The sequence below is a fragment of the Nematostella vectensis genome, chromosome 1, assembly GCF_932526225.1.
Source record: "Nematostella vectensis chromosome 1, jaNemVect1.1, whole genome shotgun sequence".
Lineage (NCBI taxonomy): Eukaryota > Metazoa > Cnidaria > Anthozoa > Actiniaria > Edwardsiidae > Nematostella > Nematostella vectensis.
Window position 1 is genome coordinate 21,904,696 of NC_064034.1, and position 24,568 is coordinate 21,929,263.

At 43.2% G+C, this 24,568-nt stretch overlaps 1 protein-coding gene across 5 annotated transcripts in view; it reads right to left on the minus strand.

Annotated features, from left to right (window-relative positions):
- The window catches only part of LOC5518271, a 59,478-nt gene that overhangs the window by 11,697 nt on the left and 23,213 nt on the right, over positions 1-24,568 (minus strand). For 4 of the 5 annotated variants that reach the window (XM_032362896.2, XM_032362897.2, XM_032362893.2 and 1 more), the window contains 22 exons: positions 16,147-16,332; positions 15,834-15,926; positions 15,300-15,406; positions 14,600-14,786; positions 13,826-14,092; positions 13,516-13,638; positions 13,327-13,440; positions 12,806-12,909; positions 11,964-12,170; positions 11,026-11,094; positions 10,676-10,790; positions 9,873-10,007; positions 9,016-9,082; positions 6,047-6,161; positions 5,885-5,931; positions 5,601-5,733; positions 5,215-5,312; positions 4,626-4,728; positions 4,114-4,273; positions 3,511-3,577; positions 2,061-2,127; positions 612-697 (listed from right to left, as the gene is read on the minus strand). In XM_032362896.2, coding sequence (XP_032218787.2) covers positions 612-697; positions 2,061-2,127; positions 3,511-3,577; positions 4,114-4,273; positions 4,626-4,728; positions 5,215-5,312; positions 5,601-5,733; positions 5,885-5,931; positions 6,047-6,161; positions 9,016-9,082; positions 9,873-10,007; positions 10,676-10,790; positions 11,026-11,094; positions 11,964-12,170; positions 12,806-12,909; positions 13,327-13,440; positions 13,516-13,638; positions 13,826-14,092; positions 14,600-14,786; positions 15,300-15,406; positions 15,834-15,926; positions 16,147-16,332 — 2,650 coding nt within the window. The remainder of the gene's footprint in view (positions 1-611; positions 698-2,060; positions 2,128-3,510; positions 3,578-4,113; positions 4,274-4,625; positions 4,729-5,214; positions 5,313-5,600; positions 5,734-5,884; positions 5,932-6,046; positions 6,162-9,015; positions 9,083-9,872; positions 10,008-10,675; positions 10,791-11,025; positions 11,095-11,963; positions 12,171-12,805; positions 12,910-13,326; positions 13,441-13,515; positions 13,639-13,825; positions 14,093-14,599; positions 14,787-15,299; positions 15,407-15,833; positions 15,927-16,146; positions 16,333-24,568) is intronic. The other variant, XM_032362895.2, reaches the window with a different exon arrangement.

The window sequence follows — 24,568 nt, forward strand, 5'->3', positions numbered from 1 at the left end:
ATATCATGATTTTCAATCAGTAAACTAAGACATGTATTATTTAAATCAATATTTTTAGCATGATAATGAGAGTTAAGTATATTTTTTAGGTTTTGACCCCATATTGTACGAAGGCCAGTCAGGTATTGACATTTCATCAATCTAGATACCGCACATATACCTATTTCAAAAAACGTTGTCAGTGCGAAACGGCAAATGGCGATTGGCAAATGGCAGTTCTAGGACCGAAAGGAACCATGGGTCTCATTAAATTTCTACTAAATGCTGAAGAATATGGATAAATCAAACAATTATCCATTAAAGATCATCAATGTATGTCTCTGATATTGCTAGACTTTATTTAACACCTTTAATTTTACAAATGATTAGTACCCAGAAGCACCGTTCGGGCTTAGAACTGCCATTTACTATTTGCCATTCGCCATTTGCACTGACAACCTTTTTTGAAATAGGTGTATACCAGTCATTAAATTAAGAAACTAAGAACCCATTAAAGAACCTTAAGTAACTTAAAATTTAAAATTGTAGCCGCTAAACAAGAACCTGTTTAGGCTAAACTGGAAAAAACCTACAGTAGGTTTTTATAAGCGGGTAAGTATTGTATTGCTTACTTGAAACTTTTTTTCTTTTCCGCAGCTTGACGATTGGATCTATCAGCCATAACTTTGAACGTCATGGACAAAAAGACTATATTCACCTACAAGGTCGAGTAACAAAGCATTGGTTAACATTATATGCACATTTTCGATTGACTTTCTACACGTTCTTTTATACTTAAATTGCTTCTGTTCTAGCTAAAGTCAGGCCCGTACCATCTCTTGGGGGAAGGGGGTCTCGATTTTACAGGGAAAATGTTACCCAACAACTGAAACAGGACCAATACATTCAAACAAAATCAACACGCCCTTTTTAAAAGTCATTCTTACATTAATGAAAATGTGTGCTTGCTCAGGCCTGTAGACAGGATTTTGAGCGGGGTGGTTCATTTTACCATTTCGGCAGACCAAATTTCCGGTATACCCCTCTCCTCGTCTTATTAAATTAGGCAATCGATACTTCAAATAAATTCAATCTATTATTGGGGGTTTTTTTTTTAACATATAGCGATAATAATAAAGATAATTATTATAAAAATGGTTTTTATAGTCATTTTCAAGACATATTGATGTGCACGGTATATCTAGCAAAACGTCACATTTTTTTTTGTTTGCTCTGAGCGGACATTCAAGCCGGGTCGGGGGGTTCGTCCGGACCCCCCCTGGCTACGGGCCTGTTGCTTCTGAGCCATTATTAATAATTTCTTATTTTGTTTCTACTATTTTAAAAGTCTCGCGAAAATTTCGCGATGTCTCGAAATCTCGGCATCATTTACGCAAGTGTCGAAGTCTCGTTTTTTTCAGATTTTAGTGGTCTTGGAGCATCGTGTTTTTTTCCTACCAGGGTCTCAGGGACCAGGGATTTTTTAGCGCGACCTTGGAGTCTCTGATTTTGTTAAACGCGATCTGCTTTATATTGTTATCATTCTACGGGTTTCCCCTATTTTCCGGGTCTCGATTCTTGAGCCTCCGCCGCTAAACAGAAACATAAGCTACTGAAGCAAGATTGTATTGAATCTCTACTTATTCTTTCATTCAATTTTTGTTTATGACATACCTCGAGCAAGTTACCCAAAAACAAGCTTCGGAAGAAAAAGCTCGGGCTCGGTTGTTAAGAGACCGGAAAAGCCTCGGGCTAAGATTCTGAAACGCGGGTCTCGGCGCCTCGGCAAGTCTCGGATTCTCCCATCGATAACCCTGCTTTAAAGTTTTATCTACAAATAGCACGTCTTTTGCAAGCTGCACCCCCCTGGGTACGGGCCTGATCGTGTTTCTATTCTTGCTAAATGCAAATTCAGCTTAATAAGTGCGTTAACATATTATTTAGTTATTTATTATTTAGTTTCTTTTTGCATATTTTATAAAAAAAGATTTTTACATTATTTTCGAATCGTGTTAATTCAAGCTCGAGTATAATCAAATTTCTGCTCTGGATAGCAAAAGTAATTCTCAACTAGTTTTTACCAGACTTATCAGAATGACTGGGGCGAGGAAACTCCATATGTAGCCATCATGTACTGACAACCAGCAACTATTAAGAGCAAATACAAGAAGTCAGAGTCGGGGGGGGGAGTCTAGAGCAAATAAAAGAAGTCAGAGTCGGGGGGGGGGAGTCTAGAGCAAATACAATAAGTCAGAGTCGGGGGAGGGAGTCTAGAGCAAATACAATAAGTCAGAGTCGGGGGGGGGAGTCTAGAGCAAATACAAGAAGTCAGAGTCGGGGGGAGTCTAGAGCAAATACAAGAAGTCAGAGTCGGGGGGGGGAGTCTAGAGCAAATACAATAAGTCAGAGTCGGGGGGGAGTCTAGAGCAAATACAAGAAGTCAGAGTCGGGGGGGGGGAGTCTAGAGCAAATACAATAAGTCAGAGTCGGGGGGGAGTCTAGAGCAAATACAAGAAGTCAGAGTCGGGGGGGGAGTCTAGAGCAAATACAAGAAGTCAGAGTCGGGGGGGGGGAGTCTAGAGCAAATAAAAGAAGTCAGAGTCGGGGCGTGTCTAGAGCAACATAAAGCCACAATCATAACAATTTAATATATAGATTTTGGCATTGTCTAAAAGCGGAGCTCCAAACGACCAAATCTTTGCTTATTTCGCTTGATAATTCAAAAAATATGAAATATTGTTATATTTCTGTTTTTGACGACCTCAACGATTTCACAGATCACGAGACCTACTTGTTATACTCTTGACATCTACATGGCACATAACAAGTTTAGTTGTCATACGATGTTTCGGCATCAGCTTTACTAGCATCAGTTTTACTTCTAGTGACATCATCGATGACGTCACGTGATTATCTCACTGCACCCCACTTAAAACATACATGACAACTACCGAGTTTGGTTGTCAAACGATGTTTCTTTATTAATATGTATATATTTTTTTGATGACGTCAACATATTTTTGCTTCTAGTGACGTTATTGATAAAGTCACAATCACGTGACTATATTGGTGCATCCCTTGACACCTTAATTACAATGTTTTGCTTTTAAACACATTTTTTGCTTACGTGACATCATCGATGACGTCACAAAACATGTGACCATATTGTTGCATCCCCTTGACACATGACACCAACAGAGTTTGGTCGCCATACGATGTTTCCTTAGTGAATTCTAAATATTTTGTATTTGACAATATCTTGGCACCGCTCTTGACACATACATGACACCTACTAAGTTTGGTTGTTATACAATGTTTCTATGACGAGATATTAATGGTTTTTTTTTTATTTTGATGACGATGACATCGTTGATGACGTATTGCCATATTGTTGAATCCCCCTTGACACCTACATGACAGCTACCGAGTTTGGTTGCCATATAATATTTCCTTCGTGAAATAAAAACATATCATTTTTTGCATATGCATAAGAAAAGCAAGACATTGTAACCAAGACAACACAATACTTACTATCTCTCATTCCCATAACCTCGCCAAAAAAAGCCTGCGCCGAATCCAACCAGCACGACGGGCAGCCCTGGAACAAACAAACGAACTTTAGACTTGTCCTTGTTGTACGATTAAAAGTATGTCACAATAACTAATCCAACCAGCATGGGGGGCAGTTCTGGAACAAAAAAAAAAAAAAAAACTCAAGACATCCCGTTGTTGTACGATTGAAAATATGTCACAATAACTAATCCAACCAGCACGACGGGCAGGTCAGGAACAAACAAACGAACTCAAGACATCCCGTTGTTGTACGATTGAGAATATGTCACAATAACTAACCCAACAAGCACGATAAATAAACTCCATTATTATTATTATTAAGACCTGCCCTTGTTGTATGATTAAAAAATAGAGCACAATATCTATCTCAAATAAGCCGATGAATGTATATACTCTCATTCTCCCATTTGGCTAGCATGAAAAAAATATTTGTGTGTTGTGTGATATTGGTGTTGTGTTGTGTTCATCTTCGGCCCTTTTCAGTAATGCATATATGCATGCACGCCCGATCTACTTTTCAAGACAAGTCTACCGCCATGCTTTTGTCCCTTCACCCCTTACCCCATGAGCAACAGAAGAAAAGCTTTTTCCTGGGCCCGCTGGTGCCTGACGGGAAGACTCTGACGAGCATGATGTAAAGGATGATCCCCTCCGCGGCCATCCAACAGAACACGACCAGGAACAAGTAGTGAAGGAGAACGGCTATCACACGGCAAGGAATCTAACAAAACGAGGGACAAATAGTGAAAAAATAGAGCTGCTATCACACGGCACGGAATCTAACAACACGAGGATGATATAGTGTAAAAAAAAAACAGCGCAAGCAATGTTTCACAGGGTCTAGGCTGGCACGTGACTAGCCCTTACCAGGCTCTCTCCGCGTGCTTTCTCCTGGGATATTAGTGGTGGACCCTGGCCACGTGACCAGCTCTCAATAGGCTCTCTCCCCAACCTTGCCCTTTAAGAGGGGTGGACCCTGGCCACGTGTGCAGCTCTTACCAGGCTTTCTCCCCTGCCATGACCCTAGGGTATAAGAGGGATGGACTCTGACGCGCGAGACTAAGTACACCTACATAATATTGGGTCTTGTCTATTCCCACGAGGAAGATGACTTCTGCTAATATCAGGGACAGTGTGAGGTTGATGTGCGCAAAGTTACGACTTGATTTTAGGAATCTGTAAACATAAGAGATATGCATAAGCATGATGACTGTGAAATCTTACCCTTTCCCTACCTTCCCTTACCCTAACCATTATTGGATTCCTTGTCAAATGCTGCCTACTGTCATCCCTATCAAATTTTACCCATCTATCACAGTAGAAGGAAAATAAAAGTTTGCCTATTCTTCGTAAGATGAATCTTTTAAGAAAGATGTTAAAAAAACTCTGTACTTCAACAAACTGAACTCTGGCTTTGACCCTGACCGGGTTCGTCACTATTTCAGGTTAAATTGCTGCTAGTATAGTTTCTGTGTTTCAGTTTTTTATCGCTAACTGTTTAAGTATCCGTATTGTCGGGATAGGCCTCGCCGGGACCTCGTGTCTGTTCGCCTTCCCCTCTCTGCACTTGTTCTTGTCTGTTTTTATGTTCATTGTTGTATTTCTTTATATTAGGAAGTATCTAAATAAATAAATAAAATGAATAAATTGAAGAGGACTTACGTGAAGGTGGAGAAGGTGAGAAGTGCCAGCGAGAGAGCTAGCAGCGAGATGCTGATTCCGATGTATGTGATCAGACCCAACGCGAACTGATGCTGTGACTACGGATATAACACAACCAAAATATCAAATAACAATACAATGTGGACTAGGGAGGTGGAGCACTATCAAGTATAGAAAGCCAAAGGTAGTTAAGGAGTATTTAGGTTAATATCAATGAAGGCCCAGGTGAACAAATTGGACTACACAATCTATTACTGGTTTACTGGTTTGATAGATATTGCAAGATTTGAAACCGCCATCCAACAAGTCGTCCGAGCACGACATCAGAAAAAATTGCCGGTTGACCTGAAATTGATGAAGGGGATTAATTACATGGTCATACTTACTGTGACGGCAAATGTGTCAGGCGAATGCTGCATTAGCACCGCAAAGCTCGTCAAGTGATAGCAATGGCAGATAGTGTGAGTTTCATTGGTACCATTGACAAAGCATCCCTCATCGGACCAAAATCCTGGTGAACTAGACGCAACGATGAAAGAGTTTTCAGCAAATAAAAACTAATTTTGGCAAGGCAAGGCAAGACCATATCTTGACCATATCAACCCCCCCCCCCCTCACCATTTATATATCATACAGATGCATATGGGAAGTTATGTCAAGAAAAATTCACCTTGAGTCATTCCAGAAGACACAGATAGGCACCAAATCTGCGTGGTACTAAAATCGACATTGGATTAGTGAAGAAGACTACGAAAAGTACGAAACAATGACTATTTAGTCTGTATATGCGAAAAACATACAGGTCACTAGCCACAACGTATGTTTGACTAACCATTGGGTTTCTTAAAGTGATAACAACGGGATGATCAAATGTACTTGAAGTCTTTGGTCTTGTTGAGAAAGACAAGACTCCGTGTTCGGATTTCTCGTCTTTTTCGGAAGTTCTGCTGGAAAATAATTACATATTCTTTTTACATATTACTTAGTACTCAAACATGTTTGAGTGTTGAACGTTTGAAACTTTTCTGATTGAACGATGAGGATCTAAAGAAGTCGAAAATATCAGAACCGCACTGGGCCTCCCAATCTTCTTCACTCTGAATAACGTCTACAAAAGATAGGCACGCATGCAGCCATAATAAAATAACAAAAACAATATAATAACAGAAATAATGTAATAACAAAAATAATCTAATAACAATAATAATGTTATAACAAAAATAATCTAATAACAAAAACAACATAATAATGTTAACAATAATAATGTGATAGAAAAAACGCACTTGCACCCGCCAATATATATTAGCTATAATAGCCTGGTATCCCCACCTCCCGGCCATATATTAGCTATTGTAGCCTGGTATCCACACTTTCCGCCCATATATTATATCCACACCTCCCAGCCATATATTAGCTATTATAGCCTGGTATCCACACCTCCCGGCCATATATTAGCTATTATAGCCTGGTATCCACACCTCCCAGCCTTATATTAGCTATTATAGCCTGGTATCCACACCTCCCAGCCATATATTAGCTATTATAGCCTGGTATCCACACCTCCCGGCCATATATTAGCTATTATAGCCTGGTATCCACACCTCCCGGCCATATATTAGTTATTATAGCCTGGTATCCACACCTCCCGGCCGTATATTATATCCACACCTCCCAGCCATATATTAGCTATTACAGCCTGGTATCCACACCTCCCAGCCATATATTAGTTATTATAGCCTGGTATCCACACCTCTCGGCCATATATTAGCTATTACAGCCTGGTATCCACACCTCCCAGCCATATATTAGCTATTATAGCCTGGTATCCACACCTCCCAGCCATATATTAGCTATTACAGCCTGGTATTCACACCTCCCAGCCATATATTAGCTATTATAGCCTGGTATCCACACCTCCCAGCCATATATTAGCTATTATAGCCTGGTATCCACACCTCCCGGCCATATATTAGTTATTATAGCCTGGTATCCACACCTCCCGGCCGTATATTATATCCACACCTCCCAGCCATATATTAGCTATTATAGCCTGGTATCCACACCTCCCAGCCATATATTAGCTATTATAGCCTGGTATCCACACCTCCCAGCCATATATTAGCTATTATAGCCTGGTATCCACACCTCCCAGCCATATATTAGTTATTATAGCCTGGTATCCACACCTCCCAGCCATATATTAGCTATTATAGCCTGGTATCTACACCTCCCAGCCATATATTAGCTATTATAGCCTGGTATCCACACCTCCCGGCCATATATTAGTTATTATAGCCTGGTATCCACACCTCCCAGCCATATATTAGCTATTATAGCCTGGTATCCACACCTCCCAGCCATAGATTAGCTATTATAGCCTAGTATCCACACCTCCCAGCCATATATTACCTATTATAGCCTGGTATCCACACCTTCCGCCCATATATTAGCTATTAGTATATAAAACTCGGGAACCGCGCAAGAACAAGCGATTTCATTGGTTGAGAAACTCGGGATAAAAAGCAATATAAATCTCCTAGGAGGTAGATATTTTCCTGAGCCCTGAAATCAAGCAAAATGGCTGGTGTAACAGCCGATTTGCAAGTGTTTCCTAAAAGAAACTTGCTCTAATTGCCCTAGAAATCGAAGCAAAACTTTTCAATTTTGAAATGTCTTCCGCGCGCGCGCTGACCTGCACGGGAATGACGCCACGAGCACGCGCTGTTGTGAAGTTTTTTGCCATTGCTTTTTTTTTCTAAAAAAATATATATTGATGATAGTTCTATAAGAAAAATCAAACATTCTTTTTGTGCCTTCATAGTGTTTTGAAAACCTTGGTGTTTGTTTGAGAAGTTATTGAGCAGACAAGAAGCGTGATTTGACCACACAAAAACGTTCACAGAACAGATATCACTTTGGCTGGACGTTTTCGGCTGATATTTGTCCTGTGAAAGTGTGCATGTGACCCGTATTGACCAATGAGCGCGCGTGACAATTCATCATTATAACATAGCTACATTCTAACACGCGCTCTGATTGGCTAATTTTCTATGAACAAGAAATGGATATACCATAGAGATATACCATAAAAGAAAAAAATCATTGCTAACACCAAAAAGTTCGCCAGATAACTACTAGTAGCGACTTTTCGTTTACTCTACAACCTTTATACTTCTTTTTTGAGCTGCATCTTTCTACATATGATGAATGAGGACGCAGATTTCCCATGTTTTTCCCTTGAAGAAAGGGAAAATGTTGTACCAATGGCAATGTTTTTAGAGAGCGAAAGTCGCCGATTTGCAAATCTGTCGGAAAAGGAACTAGAAAGCATTTTGTCGGAGAAACAATCAGAAAAGACAAAAAAGACAACAAACTGGTGTGTCTCCACGTTTAAAGGTACGGTGCTATATATTTGAATTAAAACATTATTAAGAATTGTGCAATTTGAAAGGATAATTGTTAAGAATTACGGTAAAATTACTAAATAGTAACAGTTTTTGTGGATTTATTATAATCAAACAATCAATTCAGCTTTTTCAATTCATTCTGGCAGCTAGAGTAGCACTCGGCTGCGCCTCGTGCGACTCTTACGCTACCATCGTGCTCTCTAAACTATGCGCGTGCTTCCAGAACTGGATATACGAACGCTAAGAATGGACCATTCCTTTACTGCGATATAAAGCCTGGTATCCACACCTCTCATAATCCATAAGCTATAAATGGAAAGCTAGAGAGACTACAGGCAAGCTGTAGAAAAACTAGATGGTCTGCGCTAACCTTATTGCTATAAAGCATCCATACCTTCCCGAAGGCGACAGGAGTTTCCCTATGTTGCCGTAGTAGAGATAAGAAACTTGTGTTGAATTAGCTGTCAAAAGCAATATCGGGAGATAAGTGTTGTATTTATGTAAAGCTACACAAACATACTGTGGCCAGTCGTGATAATACATCTCAGGTAATCATTATAGTTTCTAAAGTTTTCAAGAAAACCTCCCTATATTTTTAAGTAACCTGAAACACGCTTATTAAGGCTCTTTCAATGAAAGCTGCACCAGAAAATCATTGTATTATAACTATCATGATTGAACCATGATTAACAAAGTTCAACCCAGTGGTGTTCATACTAACAGAGTTCAACCCAGCGGTGTTCATGTTAACAGAGTTCAACCCAGCGGTGTTCATATTAACAGAATTCAACCCAGCGGTGTTCATATTAACAGAGTTCAACCCAGCGGTGTTCATATTAACAGAGTTCAACCCAGCAGTGTTCATATTAACAGAGTTCAACCCAGCGGTGTTCATATTAACAGAGTTCAACCCATCGGTGTTCATGTTAACAGAGTTCAACCCAGCGGTGTTCATATTAACAGAGTTCAACCCAGCGGTGTTCATATTAACAGAGTTCAACCCAGCGGTGTTCATATTAACAGAGTTCAACCCAGCGATGTTCATACTAACAGAGTTCAACCCAGCGGTGTTCATATTAACAGAGTTCAACCCAGCGGTGTTCATATTAACAGAGTTCTTAAAAACGGTGGTCTTATTAACATGATTTACCTGTGTTTTCGCAAGTGCCCGCCAAAGGCCATATGTCGGAGGGGTGTATAGGGGGTAGGGGGGAGGGGGGGAGTTATGAGATTCCTTTAGGGAACTGATACCTTGCTGGCTGTCCGGAGGCTGTAACTCATCTAATGGGACCGATATCAAACCAGCTTTTTCGTTGAGATCCTCGTCCGAGGGGTACGCCATTTTACCACTCATGTGTTCCTTATTGAAGGACTGCATATTTAACACTGTAACACAATAAACAGAAAATACATTTTTGGCAAGAAAATAAAATACGGGCTTCCTATTTTAGCCCTTGCGTTTCAATGGTGCTTTATTTTGAAGCATATTTATTCAACTGTATGGTTCGGGGTTTTATCAAATCAATATACACGACACTTCCCTCCCCTCCGTAAAGCAAAAGATAATCACCCTCTTTTCTCTTCCTCCATGGGTATTGCTAAATGGGGGCAGGAGATATAGTATTATCTAGGTGTTTTAACAAGTAGGCTATTTTTTAGCAGCATGGATTATTATTATAAGCCAATCTAATGCCAATCTTTGTGTTGACGTTTTGGCTGAGCACATCTGCGCGCACATTTTTAAAAAAATAAAATGTTTTTATTCGGTACTTTGACTTTCCTTGTTCTTTTATAAGTTCCCAATATGAAGTCCAAAATCCACTTCTACCTACAAGTTTAAACTCTAACTTACAATTCGTTTGATAAAAAAAACAATCCGAAGGATGATGAGTACACCTATACATTATTCCTAACTGCACACCACTTGCCCTACCAAGGTTAACGTGAGCTGATTGGCCCATCCGTGCATCTAACAATATCTTGGTCGATAAAAACGCAATAGTAAAGAGAGCAGGGGCAACATGCTAGTATGGGTGAGTTTACTTCAAACTTACACACATTGGGTGTGTTCTTTACGACCGCGCCGTCTGTAGGAAGAACTGAAGCAGTTGCCAGGGCAACACTTTCAAGTGACGTCAGCAGCAAGCTAGCCTGCTTCGAGCGAGACTCCTGTCACGGGAAACGTGGTCAAATACAGTGCAGATAAAGATACTGATGGGACACAGAAAACAATGTTCATAAACTGGTTGTCCTTATTCAGCGAATTCACACAGCTGTCATCTTGCCGAGGTGTCCTGGTTAGGCAGGTTTCCATAGAGCGGGCTTTCCCTTGCATCAAAACTGTGTTCTGATACATGTAGTTGATCTCGCGTTCAATCATCGAAGCTGGTAACATCATACCTACCATTGGGACTTCCTTCCATGATTCCAAGGTCCCCGAGTCCAATAGATTGCTCGCAACTTCAACTAAGCTCTGTGCAAAAAACAAAAAAACATATTTTTAGCTTGCTTTTATTTGATGCTCTTGATCCCTACACTAACTCATATGCGCATTTTTTTTTTACCTCGGTATCTTTTAGGGTGCTATGAAAGCTATCGCCCATCTAACTTGTAGATGATGAATCATGAGCGTTAAAACGTATCAATCGGTGTTCTTATATTACTAACCAGCATTAAAATCACACAACCCACGGCACGATAATTGATAGCGAGCTTAACAATGATCTGTTTGTTTAGCCTGCTTTTTTGACCTCGAGAAATCTAACACGTTCCAGTTACACACAATAATCAGTTTTGTTATGATGTAATGGAGTGCTGAATGACTATGCATATGCAAATCCGTGAGGAACCAGAAGAATCTGATGAATTCTTCCATTAGAGTCAGTTTTAAATAAACGTTTTTATTAAAAATTATTAACGTTTGTTTGAGGTATCTTTTATGAGGTAAATTCATGCCTAACCGCGCCCAAGTTACTTGAAAGGTTAAAATACAACCAGACCACGCCCACTTTAGTATCTTTCAAGGTTGTTTTAAAAAATTCCCGATGATCACGGCCGTTTGATATATGGCTTCCGTCAATCAAAATCCTTGAAGCGGACTCATTGGTAATCACTGAAATTAATTCCGCAAAGCGCTGACCAATCAAAAGGCACCTTTGCTAGTTTGAACGACGGGGGCCAGAAAGAGGTTAAGCAGTGTTGTTGACGAGGGTTCCAAGGATATTGAAAAAATCGCAGTAAGGTAAAGCATCACAGTTTTGTATTAAAGTGAATGTATCTTTTTTTACTTTAACCTAAGAAAGAGGGGGGGGGGGGGGGCGACAACTCCAGCAGACATCTTACCGAGGTGACGTTCCTCATTTTTTCTTTTTCCTCTTCGGTGACGTTGTGAGGATCAATTGCAGTGTTGTGGCCCAGAGCTCGCAGCATGCTCACTGCTATTTTGACGTCACCGCCGTATATTTGCTCATCACGTGAGGGGCTCGTTACTTGCGCTAACGCATCAGCAAGGTCAGCGGCTGCATTAGCGTTTATTATTGTTTTCGAAAGCTAGAGAAATAATCAAATAGAGAGTGGTGGCTAAGGCTTACAAGGTAACCAAAATGAAAAGTTTCTTTTTTTATGTGATTCGTAACGTAGGCTGTGAAAGCTCCTTGATTGCATGGCTGTGGAGCTACCGCAAATCTGTGAGTATCAAAACGCGGTTTGATTATCTCAAAAGGGCAAGATATGCGAGGTTGTATAACTATTTACTTAATCCCAGTGTAAGCTTAGACTATTTTGTAATTTGTTTATTTCGATGTTTAAATTTTTTGTGCATTTTACCCTAAGTTACATATCTTTATTTTACAAATAGAGCATTTTTTCTTTTTACGTATTTGTTTGAGCGAAAGTGAAAAAACTAATTTATCTTTAAAAATACTTAAAGCGGCAATTCCGCCAGTTTACTTCCGGTCGATTACGAAACAATCTCCAATAATTTTTAACGGAAACGCGAAAAATATTTAAAAATTTTAAAAGCAGTGTGTCCATTAAAAGATTTTTTCAGGATGTGACTGACAATCTAGAGCCTGTTACATAGCGCGGATTCTGATAGTTCGTTTGCTTGTTTCGTTCTTCTTCCCATTTTTCTTCCAAATAATCTGTTGCTGTTGCTTACGATGGTTTAATAAGGTGCTACCTACTTTCTCCTGTAAAAGAGCAAAGCGCACTGATACGCAGTTTTCCAAGTCTGGGGGTTCCCACACGGCCACTCCACTCTTTTGAGTACACATCCGGACAGCCGTCCCTACAGAGTAAACAATGTTAAGAAGACACGTGTCTATTTAAACCAATTGCAGTATTACAATTGAATTACTGGTTAAAGCGCAATTGAAGCGCAATTAAAGAAAGGAAGAGAATTTTGCAGTCACAAGAAACAGCGTGACGCATCATTACAGTATTATTACACCAAGATAATACTCTCAGCATCTATCGTCTTTGTAGAATCCTTGCGCGCCAAAGGCCAATCCCTGGTACATGCCTCAGAATACTTTCAGGGACACTTTTTTTCTTACACTATTACTATAGTCTGTTTATGCTTCTCTGGGTAATAAAGACATTGTGTGATGTACACAAGTGCGTCCAGAAAGACAGGAGCACGATAGATTACGTCCTTAACCAAGAGGAAATGTTGACCTCAATTATAGTTTTCCAAATATCTGACCTGATGTCCCGGATGGGCATGCTTGTCGCGCCTGTTCTTCGCTGTACGTCGCTGGCCAGGTTATATTGCGGGCGATTTCAAATGGACAAGAAGCCGAAGTATCGGAAGAAATACCTGGAACAATAACAATAGTTTATTCATCGTCGGTTGAAACTTCTAAATTATTGTTTAGCTTTGTTTCTTACTTACGCTGACATGACACACCATTCCCGACATATCCAGACAGACAGGTGCACATGAAGCCACCGTGCGTGTTGAAGCAGGATGCAAACTGACTGCAGTTATCCACCCTCTCAGTGCACTCGTCACGGTCTGAAAGAGAGTAAGGATGGGTGAGTAGTTTGGATCTATCACTGACAGCCTGAAATAATATACGCGACAGTATAATGTTGTTATATCAAAATATGGTGGTGAAAAAAGTGACTTTTCAGTGACAGTAAAAATAAACATCCCATCTTAATGTCAAATGTCGTTTAATAATATACATACAGTTTCTTACCAAGGGTTTTTATACTCTTGTTTCCTATCGTCCACGGACTGAAGCCATGTATGTTTTTACCGCGTATCGAGATCCGATACTCTGTAAGCTGAGCCAACCCCTGCACAATGAGGGACGTCTGGTTTGTGGAGTCGATGACGCAATGAGAGTTCGGCACACAAGCCTGTATTCTGTAAAGCTCGACCTCAGCACTCGCGGGTAGAGTTGGCCATGTCACGTGAATACTATTCCAGCCAATCGCCACTACCCGTAAGTCACTGGGACCCTCTGATTATAATGAACTATGGGTTATTTTATTTTTGAAAAGATTGCGTTATCCATAGTGTGTTATTTATATTGACCACAAAAACGTCTTTTGTATAAGGAAGTATCAAGGTATTTGGAATGGTGTTAAATGTATCTTTTTGGAAGCACAGTTAACTGTCAAGGGCAGTGATATTGATTTTTATAATTCCCTCAATCGAGGTGGTTTTTGGACATATAATACAATGGGTAAGTGAGTATTAGAATGTAATCCCCTTCGTTTATTCAATAAACTACCTGTTTTAAAATGGGTATTGGCATATAAACCCCTGGAATCATAATGGTTTATGGCATAAATCAACTGGACAAGCTATTGTGGGTATATGCATTGTGGGTATATGCAATAGCCCACCTTTTAAGATAGGTATTGACATATAATCCACTGAAATCATGGTGGTTTATGGAATAAATCGACTGGATAAGTTAAGGTGGGTATTGGGATCTAAACCCTTGGTATATGCAATAACCTACTTGTTAAGATGGATATTGGTGCAGTTGACACTACTTTGGTTTCAGAAGGTCCCGCGCCAGCAGCCGTCAAGGCAGCGATAACAAGAGTGTATGTGGAGTTTGGGCGAAGATTCTGCACTTCTACGAACTGTTTATTCTTTACCAGAAGCCCACGAAAAAATGAAGGCGTAGTCGAAGATACATTAACCTGCAGGAGACGAGAATAGGTTCGCAATAGTTCCCTCACAACCACTAAGCTTTTGTTGTTTGGTTTCGTGGTAGGTAAATCAATGTTGATACTCTTTTATCCATTGGTAGAACGTTGCCTTTTTATGTTGTTGTTTATTTCTCCAATAAATGGGCGGTTTTATTGAATATTGAATATAACATATACATTTTGATATAGAACCAACTATAACAATATTAATATTTTAATTAACAACAAACTACTACGCAAGTAGCGCAACCTAGATGAGGCGGATAAGTTTTAAAAGTCAGCGCACTTGGCAATAGTCTTATGGTAGTTCTGATATCGCAAAACACCATGGCTGTCGTAATGCTTCGCCAGTGACATCATTCGCCATTTGCACTGTCAAGGCCATTAAAATAGGTATATACGATAACAATTGACTGGCAGGTGACGATAAACAAATTAGCATTCACAGTATAAACTTTAATATTCCATTTATCCTAACAGGAGGTTACTAAACTAGATACTCACGGTATAACCCTGCAATATTCCGTTTATTCTAACAGGCGGTGCCCATTGTAGCCCAAGACTCCTGGGGGATACAAAATTTACGCTGATGCGTTCTACTCTTTCAGGTACTGCAATACATCAAACAAACCATTGTCTGTTACAGCAAAATAGATGTGTGGTAATATAAAAGACTTCTTTTTATGGTAGAGTGGACTTTAACAGAACGGTCACATCAGCCATTTCCTAAAAGGGAAGGCGTCTACAAACGGCTCCAGCCAAGCCGGTTCCCTACTAAGTACAGCAGTAGCGTAGCTAGGTTTCACCGAGGAATGACTGTATGTATAAAAACGAAACGCCGCCATTTGTCCATTTTTCCGTTCCCAAGTTGTCAGAGGCCTTTGCCAGAGTGTATCAATTATACAAGAACACCAATCATACAAGAAGAGCCTGTCTTTTTCGCCGGCCGATTTTACTAGTTCTACAATATATATATATTTTTTCAAACTCTGCCCGTGGAGGAGGTTGCATTGGATTGTCTCTCTTGCTATTACTTACCTCCCTCTTTAGTTCGACATCTGACCACACTTGTCTTTTTGTATGACCTTTCGGTTTTCGCCCAAACCTTGACGCGATAGCTTGTGAAAGGCACTATAAATAATGAGCAAAAATATCATCATTTGGTGCTGATTTGTGATATACCTAAGAGAATGCACTTATATTGAAGTCGTAAACGCATGTGCACTTGGGCGACAGTCTTCTGACAGTATTCATTTTTATACCCTATTGCTGTAAGTAATCCTCTTCTCACTCCCCTAATCACCCTCCTTTACCATATACCTCCTCGTTTTAAATTACGTAATATACGTACATAGATCACGGAACTCGTAATATCGTGCACTCTTGGGAAGCGACTTAGTGATGAGAGCTTCGCTTCCACCTTCTTGCTTCAAGCGCAGGTTGTAGCTTCTGATCATGTTATAAACATCTCTTGAGTATTGCCACGAAATGTTAAGTGATGTTACAGTTTTCTCGCATGAGATGTTCGCCATGACATCTTCAAGAATAAAAATTGTTTTTCATTAGAAATTGCTAAATAGTCTGCAGATAATTTTGAGCCAGTGCACAACCCCACAATAAAAGTGGGTTAAGTAGCACCCCTTTCCTACCTACCACCGCCTTATGGAACAAAAAACATTAACAAAATTAAGAATCTCAAACGGGCCTACAGTGGTACATATATCAAACGGGCCTACAGTGGTACATACATCAAACGGGCCTACAGTGGTACACCCATCAAACGGGCCTACAGTGGTACATCCATCAAACGGGCCTACAGTGGTACATATATCAAACGGGCCTACAGTGGTACATACATCAAACGGGCCTACAGTGGTACATCCATCAAACGGGCCTACAGTGGTACATACATCAAACGGGCCTACAGTGGTACATACATCAAACGGGCCTACAGTGGTACATCCATCAAACGGGCCTACAGTGGTGCATCCATCAAACGGGCCTACAGTGGTACATACATCAGACGGGCCTACAGTGGTACATACATCAAACGGGCCTACAGTGGTACATCCATCAAACGGGCCTACAGTGGTACATCCATCAAACGGGCCTACAGTGGTGCATCCATCAAACGGGCCTACAGTGGTACACCCATCAAACGGGCCTACAGTGGTACATACATCAAACGGGCCTACAGTGGTACATCCATCAAACGGGCTTACAGTGGTACATACATCAAACGGGCCTACAGTGGTACACCCATCAAACGGGCCTACAGTGGTACACCCATCAAACGGGCCTACAGTGGTACATCCATCAGACGGGCCTACAGTGGTACATCCATCAAACGGGCCTACAGTGGTACATCCATCAAACGGGCCTACAGTGGTACATACATCAAACGGGCTTACAGTGGTACATCCATCAAACGGGCCTACAGTGGTACATCCATCAAACGGGCCTACAGTGGTACATCCATCAAACGGGCCTACAGTGGTACACCCATCAAACGGGCCTACAGTGGTACATCCATCAAACGGGCCTACAGTGGTACATACATCAAACGGGCCAACAGTGGTACATACATCAAACGGGCCAACAGTGGTACATACATCAAACGGGCTTACAGTGGTACATCCATCAAACGGGCCTACAGTGGTACATGCATCAAACGGGCCTACAGTGGTACATCCATCTGACGGGCCTACAGTGGTACATCCATCAAACGGGCCTACAGTGGTACATCCATCAAACGGGCCTACAGTGGTACATACATCAAACGGGCCTACAGTGATACATACATCAAACGGGCCTACAGTGGTACATACATCAAACGGGCTTACAGTGGTACATCCATCAAACGGGCCTACAGTGGTACACCCATCAAACGGGCCTACAGTGGTACATCCATCAAACAGGCCTACAGTGGTACATCCATCAACAGGCCTACAGTGGTACATCCATCAAACGGGCCTACAGTGGTACACCCATCAAACGGGCCTACAGTGGTACACCCATCAAACGGGCCTACAGTGGTACATACATCAAACGGGCCTACAGTGGTACATCCATCAAACGGGCCTACAGTGGTACATACATCAAACGGGCTTACAGTGGTACACCCATCAAACGGGCCTACAGTGGTACACCCATCAAACGGGCCTACAGTGGTACACCCATCAAACGGGCCTACAGTGGTACACCCATCAAACGGGCCTACAGTGGTACATACATCAAACGGGCCTACAGTGGTACATCCATCAAACGGGCCTACAGTGGTACATACATCAAACGGGCTTACAGTGGTACATCCATCAAACGGGCCTACAGTGGTACACCCATCAAACGGGCCTACAGTGGTACATCCATCAAACGGGCCTACAGTGGTACATACATCAAACGGGCCAACAGTGGTACATACATCAAACGGGCCTACAGTGGTACATCCATCAAACGGGCCTACAGTGGTACATACATCAAACGGGCCTACAGTGGTACATCCATCAAACGGGCCTACAGTGGTACATCCATCAAACGGGCCTACAGTGGTACATACATCAAACGGGCCTACAGTGGTACATACATCAAACGGGCCAACAGTGGTACATCCATCAAACGGGCCTACAGTGGTACATCCATCAAACGGGCTTACAGTGGTACATCCATCAAACGGGCCTACAGTGGTACATCCATCAAACGGGCCTACAGTGGTACATCCATCAAACGGGCCTACAGTGGTACATACATCAAACGGGCCTACAGTGGTACATCCATCAAACGGGCCTACAGTGGTACACCCATCAAACGGGCCTACAGTTGTACATCCATCAAACGGGCCTGCAGTGGTACATCCATCAAACGGGCCTGCAGTGGTACACCCATCAAACGGGCCTGCAGTGGTACATCCATCAAACGGGCCTACAGTGATACATCCATCAAACGGGCCTGCAGTGGTACACCCACCAAACGGGCCTACAGTGGTACACCCATCAAACGGGCCTACAGTGGTACATACATCAAACGGGCCTACAGTGGTACATCCATCAAACGGGCCTACAGTGGTACATCCATCAAACGGGCCTACAGTGGTACATACATCAAACGGGCTAACAGTGGTACATCCATCAAACGGGCCTACAGTGGTACATCCATCAAACGGGCCTACAGTGGTACATACATCAAACGGGCCTACAGTGGTACATCCATCAAACGGGGCTACAGTGGTACATCCATCAAACGGGCCTACAGTGGTACACCCATCAAACGGGCCTACAGTGGTACACCCATCAAACGGGCCTACAGTGATACATACATCAAACGGGCCTACAGTGGTACATACATCAAACGGGCATACAGTGATACATACATCAAACGGGCTTACAGTGGTACATCCATCAAACGGGCCTACAGTGGTACATCCATCAAACGGGCCTACAGTGGTATATACATCAAACGGGCCTACAGTGGTACATACATCAAACGGGCCTACAGTGGTACATACATCAAACGGGCCTACAGTGGTACATACATCAAACGGGCCTACAGTGGTACACCCATCAAACGGGCCTACAGTGGTACATCCATCAAACGGGCCTACAGTGATACATACATCAAACGGGCCTACAGTGGTACATCCATCAAACGGGCCTACAGTGGTACACCCATCAAACGGGCCTACAATGATACATACATCAAACGGGCCTACAGTGATACATACATCAAACGGGCCTACAGTGGTACATACATCAAACGGGCCTACAGTGGCAGTGGTACATACATCAAACGGGCTTACAGTGGTACATCCATCAAACGGGCCTACAGTGGTACATACATCAAACGGGCATACAGTGATACATACATCAAACGGGCTTACAGTGGTACATACATCAAACGGGCCTACAGCGGTACATCCATCAAACGGGCCTACAGTGGTACATCCATCAAACGGGCTTACAGTGGTACATCCATCAAACGGGCCTACAGTGGTACATACATCAAACGGGCCTACAGTAATACATACATCAAACGGGCTTACAGTGGTACATCCATCAAACGGGCCTACAGTGGTACATCCATCAAACGGGCCTACAGTGGTACATACATCAAACGGGCCTACAGTGGTACATCCATCAAACGGGCCTACAGTGGTACATCCATCAAACGGGCCTACAGTGGTACATACATCAAACGGGCCTACAGTGGTACATCCATCAAACGGGCCTACAGTGGTACATCCATCAAACGGGCCTACAGTGGTACATACATCAAACGGGCCAACAGTGGTACATACATCAAACGGGCCTACAGTGGTACACCCATCAAACGGGCCTACAGTGGTACATCCATCAAACGGGCCTACAGTGGTACATACATCAAACGGGCCTACAGTGGTACACCCATCAAACGGGCCTACAGTGGTACATACATCAAACGGGCCAACAGTGGTACATACATCAAACGGGCTTACAGTGGTACATCCATCAAACGGGCCTGCAGTGGTACATCCATCAAACGGGCCTACAGTGGTACATACATCAAACGGGCCTACAGTGGTACATACATCAAACGGGCCTACAGTGGTACATCCATCAAACGGGCCTACAGTGGTACATCCATCAAACGGGCCTGCAGTGGTACATCCATCAAACGGGCCTACAGTGGTACATACATCAAACGGGCCTACAGTGATACATACATCAAACGGGCATACAGTGATACATACATCAAACGGGCCTACAGTGGTACATCCATCAAACGGGCCTACAGTGGTACATCCATCAAACGGGCCTACAGTGGTACATACATCAAACGGGCCTACAGTGGTACATACATCAAACGGGCCTGCAGTGGTACACACATCAAACGCGCCTACAGTGATACATACATCAAACGGGCCTACAGTGGTACATACATCAAACGGGCATACAGTGATACATACATCAAACGGGCTTACAGTGGTACATCCATCAAACGGGCCTACAGTGGTACATCCATCAAACGGGCCTACAGTGGTACATACATCAAACGGGCCTACAGTGGTACATCCATCAAACGGGCCTACAGTGGTACATCCATCAAACGGGCCTACAGTGGTACATCCATCAAACGGGCCAACAGTGGTACATACATCAAACGGGCCTACAGTGGTACATACATCAAACGGGCCTACAGTGGTACATCCATCAAACGGGCCTACAGTGATACATACATCAAACGGGCCTACAGTGGTACATCCATCAAACGGGCCTACAGTGGTACATCCATCAAACGGGCCTACAGTGGTACACCCATCAAACGGGCCTACAGTGATACATCCATCAAACGGGCCTACAGTGGTACATCCATCAAACGGGCCTACAGTGGTACATACATCAAACGGGCCTACAGTGATACATACATCAAACGGGCCTACAGTGGTACATCCATCAAACGGGCCTACAGTGGTACATACATCAAACGGGCCTACAGTGGTACATACATCAAACGGGCCTACAGTGGTACATCCATCAAACGGGCTTACAGTGGTACATCCATCAAACGGGCCTACAGTGATACATCCATCAAACGGGCCTACAGTGGTACATCCATCAAACGGGCCTACAGTGGTACATACATCAAACGGGCCTACAGTGATACATACATCAAACGGGCCTACAGTGGTACATCCATCAAACGGGCCTACAGTGGTACATACACCAAACGGGCCTACAGTGGTACATACATCAAACGGGCCTACAGTGGTACATCCATCAAACGGGCTTACAGTGGTACATCCATCAAACGGGCCTACAGTGGTGCATCCATCAAACGGGCCTACAGTGGTACATCCATCAAACGGGCCTACAGTGGTACATCCATCAAACAGGCCTACAGTGGTACATACATCAAACGGGCCTACAGTGGTACATCCATCAAACGGGCCTACAGTGATACATACATCAAACAGGCCTACAGTGGTACATCCATCAAACAGGCCTACAGTGGTACATCCATCAAACGGGCCTACAGTGGTACATCCATCAAACGGGCCTACAGTGGTGCATACATCAAACGGGCCTACAGTGATACATACATCAAACGGGCTTACAGTGGTACATCCATCAAACGGGCCTACAGTGGTACATCCATCAAACGGGCCTACAGTGGTACATCCATCAAACGGGCCTACAGTGGTACATACATCAAACGGGCCTACAGTGGTACATCCATCAAACGGGCCTACAGTGGTACACCCATCAAACGGGCCTACAGTGGTACATCCATCAAACGGGCCTACAGTGGTACATCCATCAAACGGGCCTACAGTGGTACATACATCAAACGGGCTAACAGTGGTACATCCATCAAACGGGCCTACAGTGGTACATCCATCAAACGGGCCTACAGTGGTACATACATCAAACGGGCCTACAGTGGTACATCCATCAAACGGGGCTACAGTGGTACATCCATCAAACGGGCCTACAGTGGTACACCCATCAAACGGGCCTACAGTGGTACACCCATCAAACGGGCCTACAGTGATACATACATCAAACGGGCCTACAGTGGTACATACATCAAACGGGCATACAGTGATACATACATCAAACGGGCTTACAGTGGTACATCCATCAAACGGGCCTACAGTGGTACATCCATCAAACGGGCCTACAGTGGTACATACATCAAACGGGCCTACAGTGGTACATACATCAAACGGGCCTACAGTGGTACATACATCAAACGGGCCTACAGTGGTACATACATCAAACGGGCCTACAGTGGTACACCCATCAAACGGGCCTACAGTGGTACATCCATCAAACGGGCCTACAGTGATACATACATCAAACGGGCCTACAGTGGTACATCCATCAAACGGGCCTACAGTGGTACACCCATCAAACGGGCCTACAATGATACATACATCAAACGGGCCTACAGTGATACATACATCAAACGGGCCTACAGTGGTACATACATCAAACGGGCCTACAGTGGCAGTGGTACATACATCAAACGGGCTTACAGTGGTACATCCATCAAACGGGCCTACAGTGGTACATACATCAAACGGGCATACAGTGATACATACATCAAACGGGCTTACAGTGGTACATACATCAAACGGGCCTACAGTGGTACATCCATCAAACGGGCCTACAGTGGTACATCCATCAAACGGGCTTACAGTGGTACATCCATCAAACGGGCCTACAGTGGTACATACATCAAACGGGCCTACAGTAATACATACATCAAACGGGCTTACAGTGGTACATCCATCAAACGGGCCTACAGTGATACATCCATCAAACGGGCCTACAGTGGTACATACATCAAACGGGCCTACAGTGGTACATCCATCAAACGGGCCTACAGTGGTACATCCATCAAACGGGCCTACAGTGGTACATACATCAAACGGGCCTACAGTGGTACATCCATCAAACGGGCCTACAGTGGTACATCCATCAAACGGGCCTACAGTGGTACATACATCAAACGGGCCAACAGTGGTACATACATCAAACGGGCCTACAGTGGTACACCCATCAAACGGGCCTACAGTGGTACATCCATCAAACGGGCCTACAGTGGTACATATATCAAACGGGCCTACTGTGGTACACCCATCAAACGGGCCTACAGTGGTACATACATCAAACGGGCCAACAGTGGTACATACATCAAACGGGCTTACAGTGGTACATACATCAAACGGGCCTGCAGTGGTACATCCATCAAACGGGCCTACAGTGGTACATACATCAAACGGGCCTACAGTGGTACATACATCAAACGGGCCTACAGTGGTACATCCATCAAACGGGCCTACAGTGGTACATCCATCAAACGGGCCTGCAGTGGTACATCCATCAAACGGGCCTACAGTGGTACATCCATCAAACGGGCCTACAGTGGTACATACATCAAACGGGCCTACAGTGATACATACATCAAACGGGCATACAGTGATACATACATCAAACGGGCCTACAGTGGTACATCCATCAAACGGGCCTACAGTGGTACATCCATCAAACGGGCCTACAGTGGTACATACATCAAACGGGCCTACAGTGGTACATACATCAAACGGGCCTGCAGTGGTACACACATCAAACGCGCCTACAGTGATACATACATCAAACGGGCCTACAGTGGTACATACATCAAACGGGCATACAGTGATACATACATCAAACGGGCTTACAGTGGTACATCCATCAAACGGGCCTACAGTGGTACATCCATCAAACGGGCCTACAGTGGTACATACATCAAACGGGCCTACAGTGGTACATCCATCAAACGGGCCTACAGTGGTACATCCATCAAACGGGCCTACAGTGGTACATCCATCAAACGGGCCAACAGTGGTACATACATCAAACGGGCCTACAGTGGTACATACATCAAACGGGCCTACAGTGGTACATCCATCAAACGGGCCTACAGTGATACATACATCAAACGGGCCTACAGTGGTACATCCATCAAACGGGCCTACAGTGGTACATCCATCAAACGGGCCTACAGTGGTACACCCATCAAACGGGCCTACAGTGATACATCCATCAAACGGGCCTACAGTGGTACATCCATCAAACGGGCCTACAGTGGTACATACATCAAACGGGCCTACAGTGATACATACATCAAACGGGCCTACAGTGGTACATCCATCAAACGGGCCTACAGTGGTACATACATCAAACGGGCCTACAGTGGTACATACATCAAACGGGCCTACAGTGGTACATCCATCAAACGGGCTTACAGTGGTA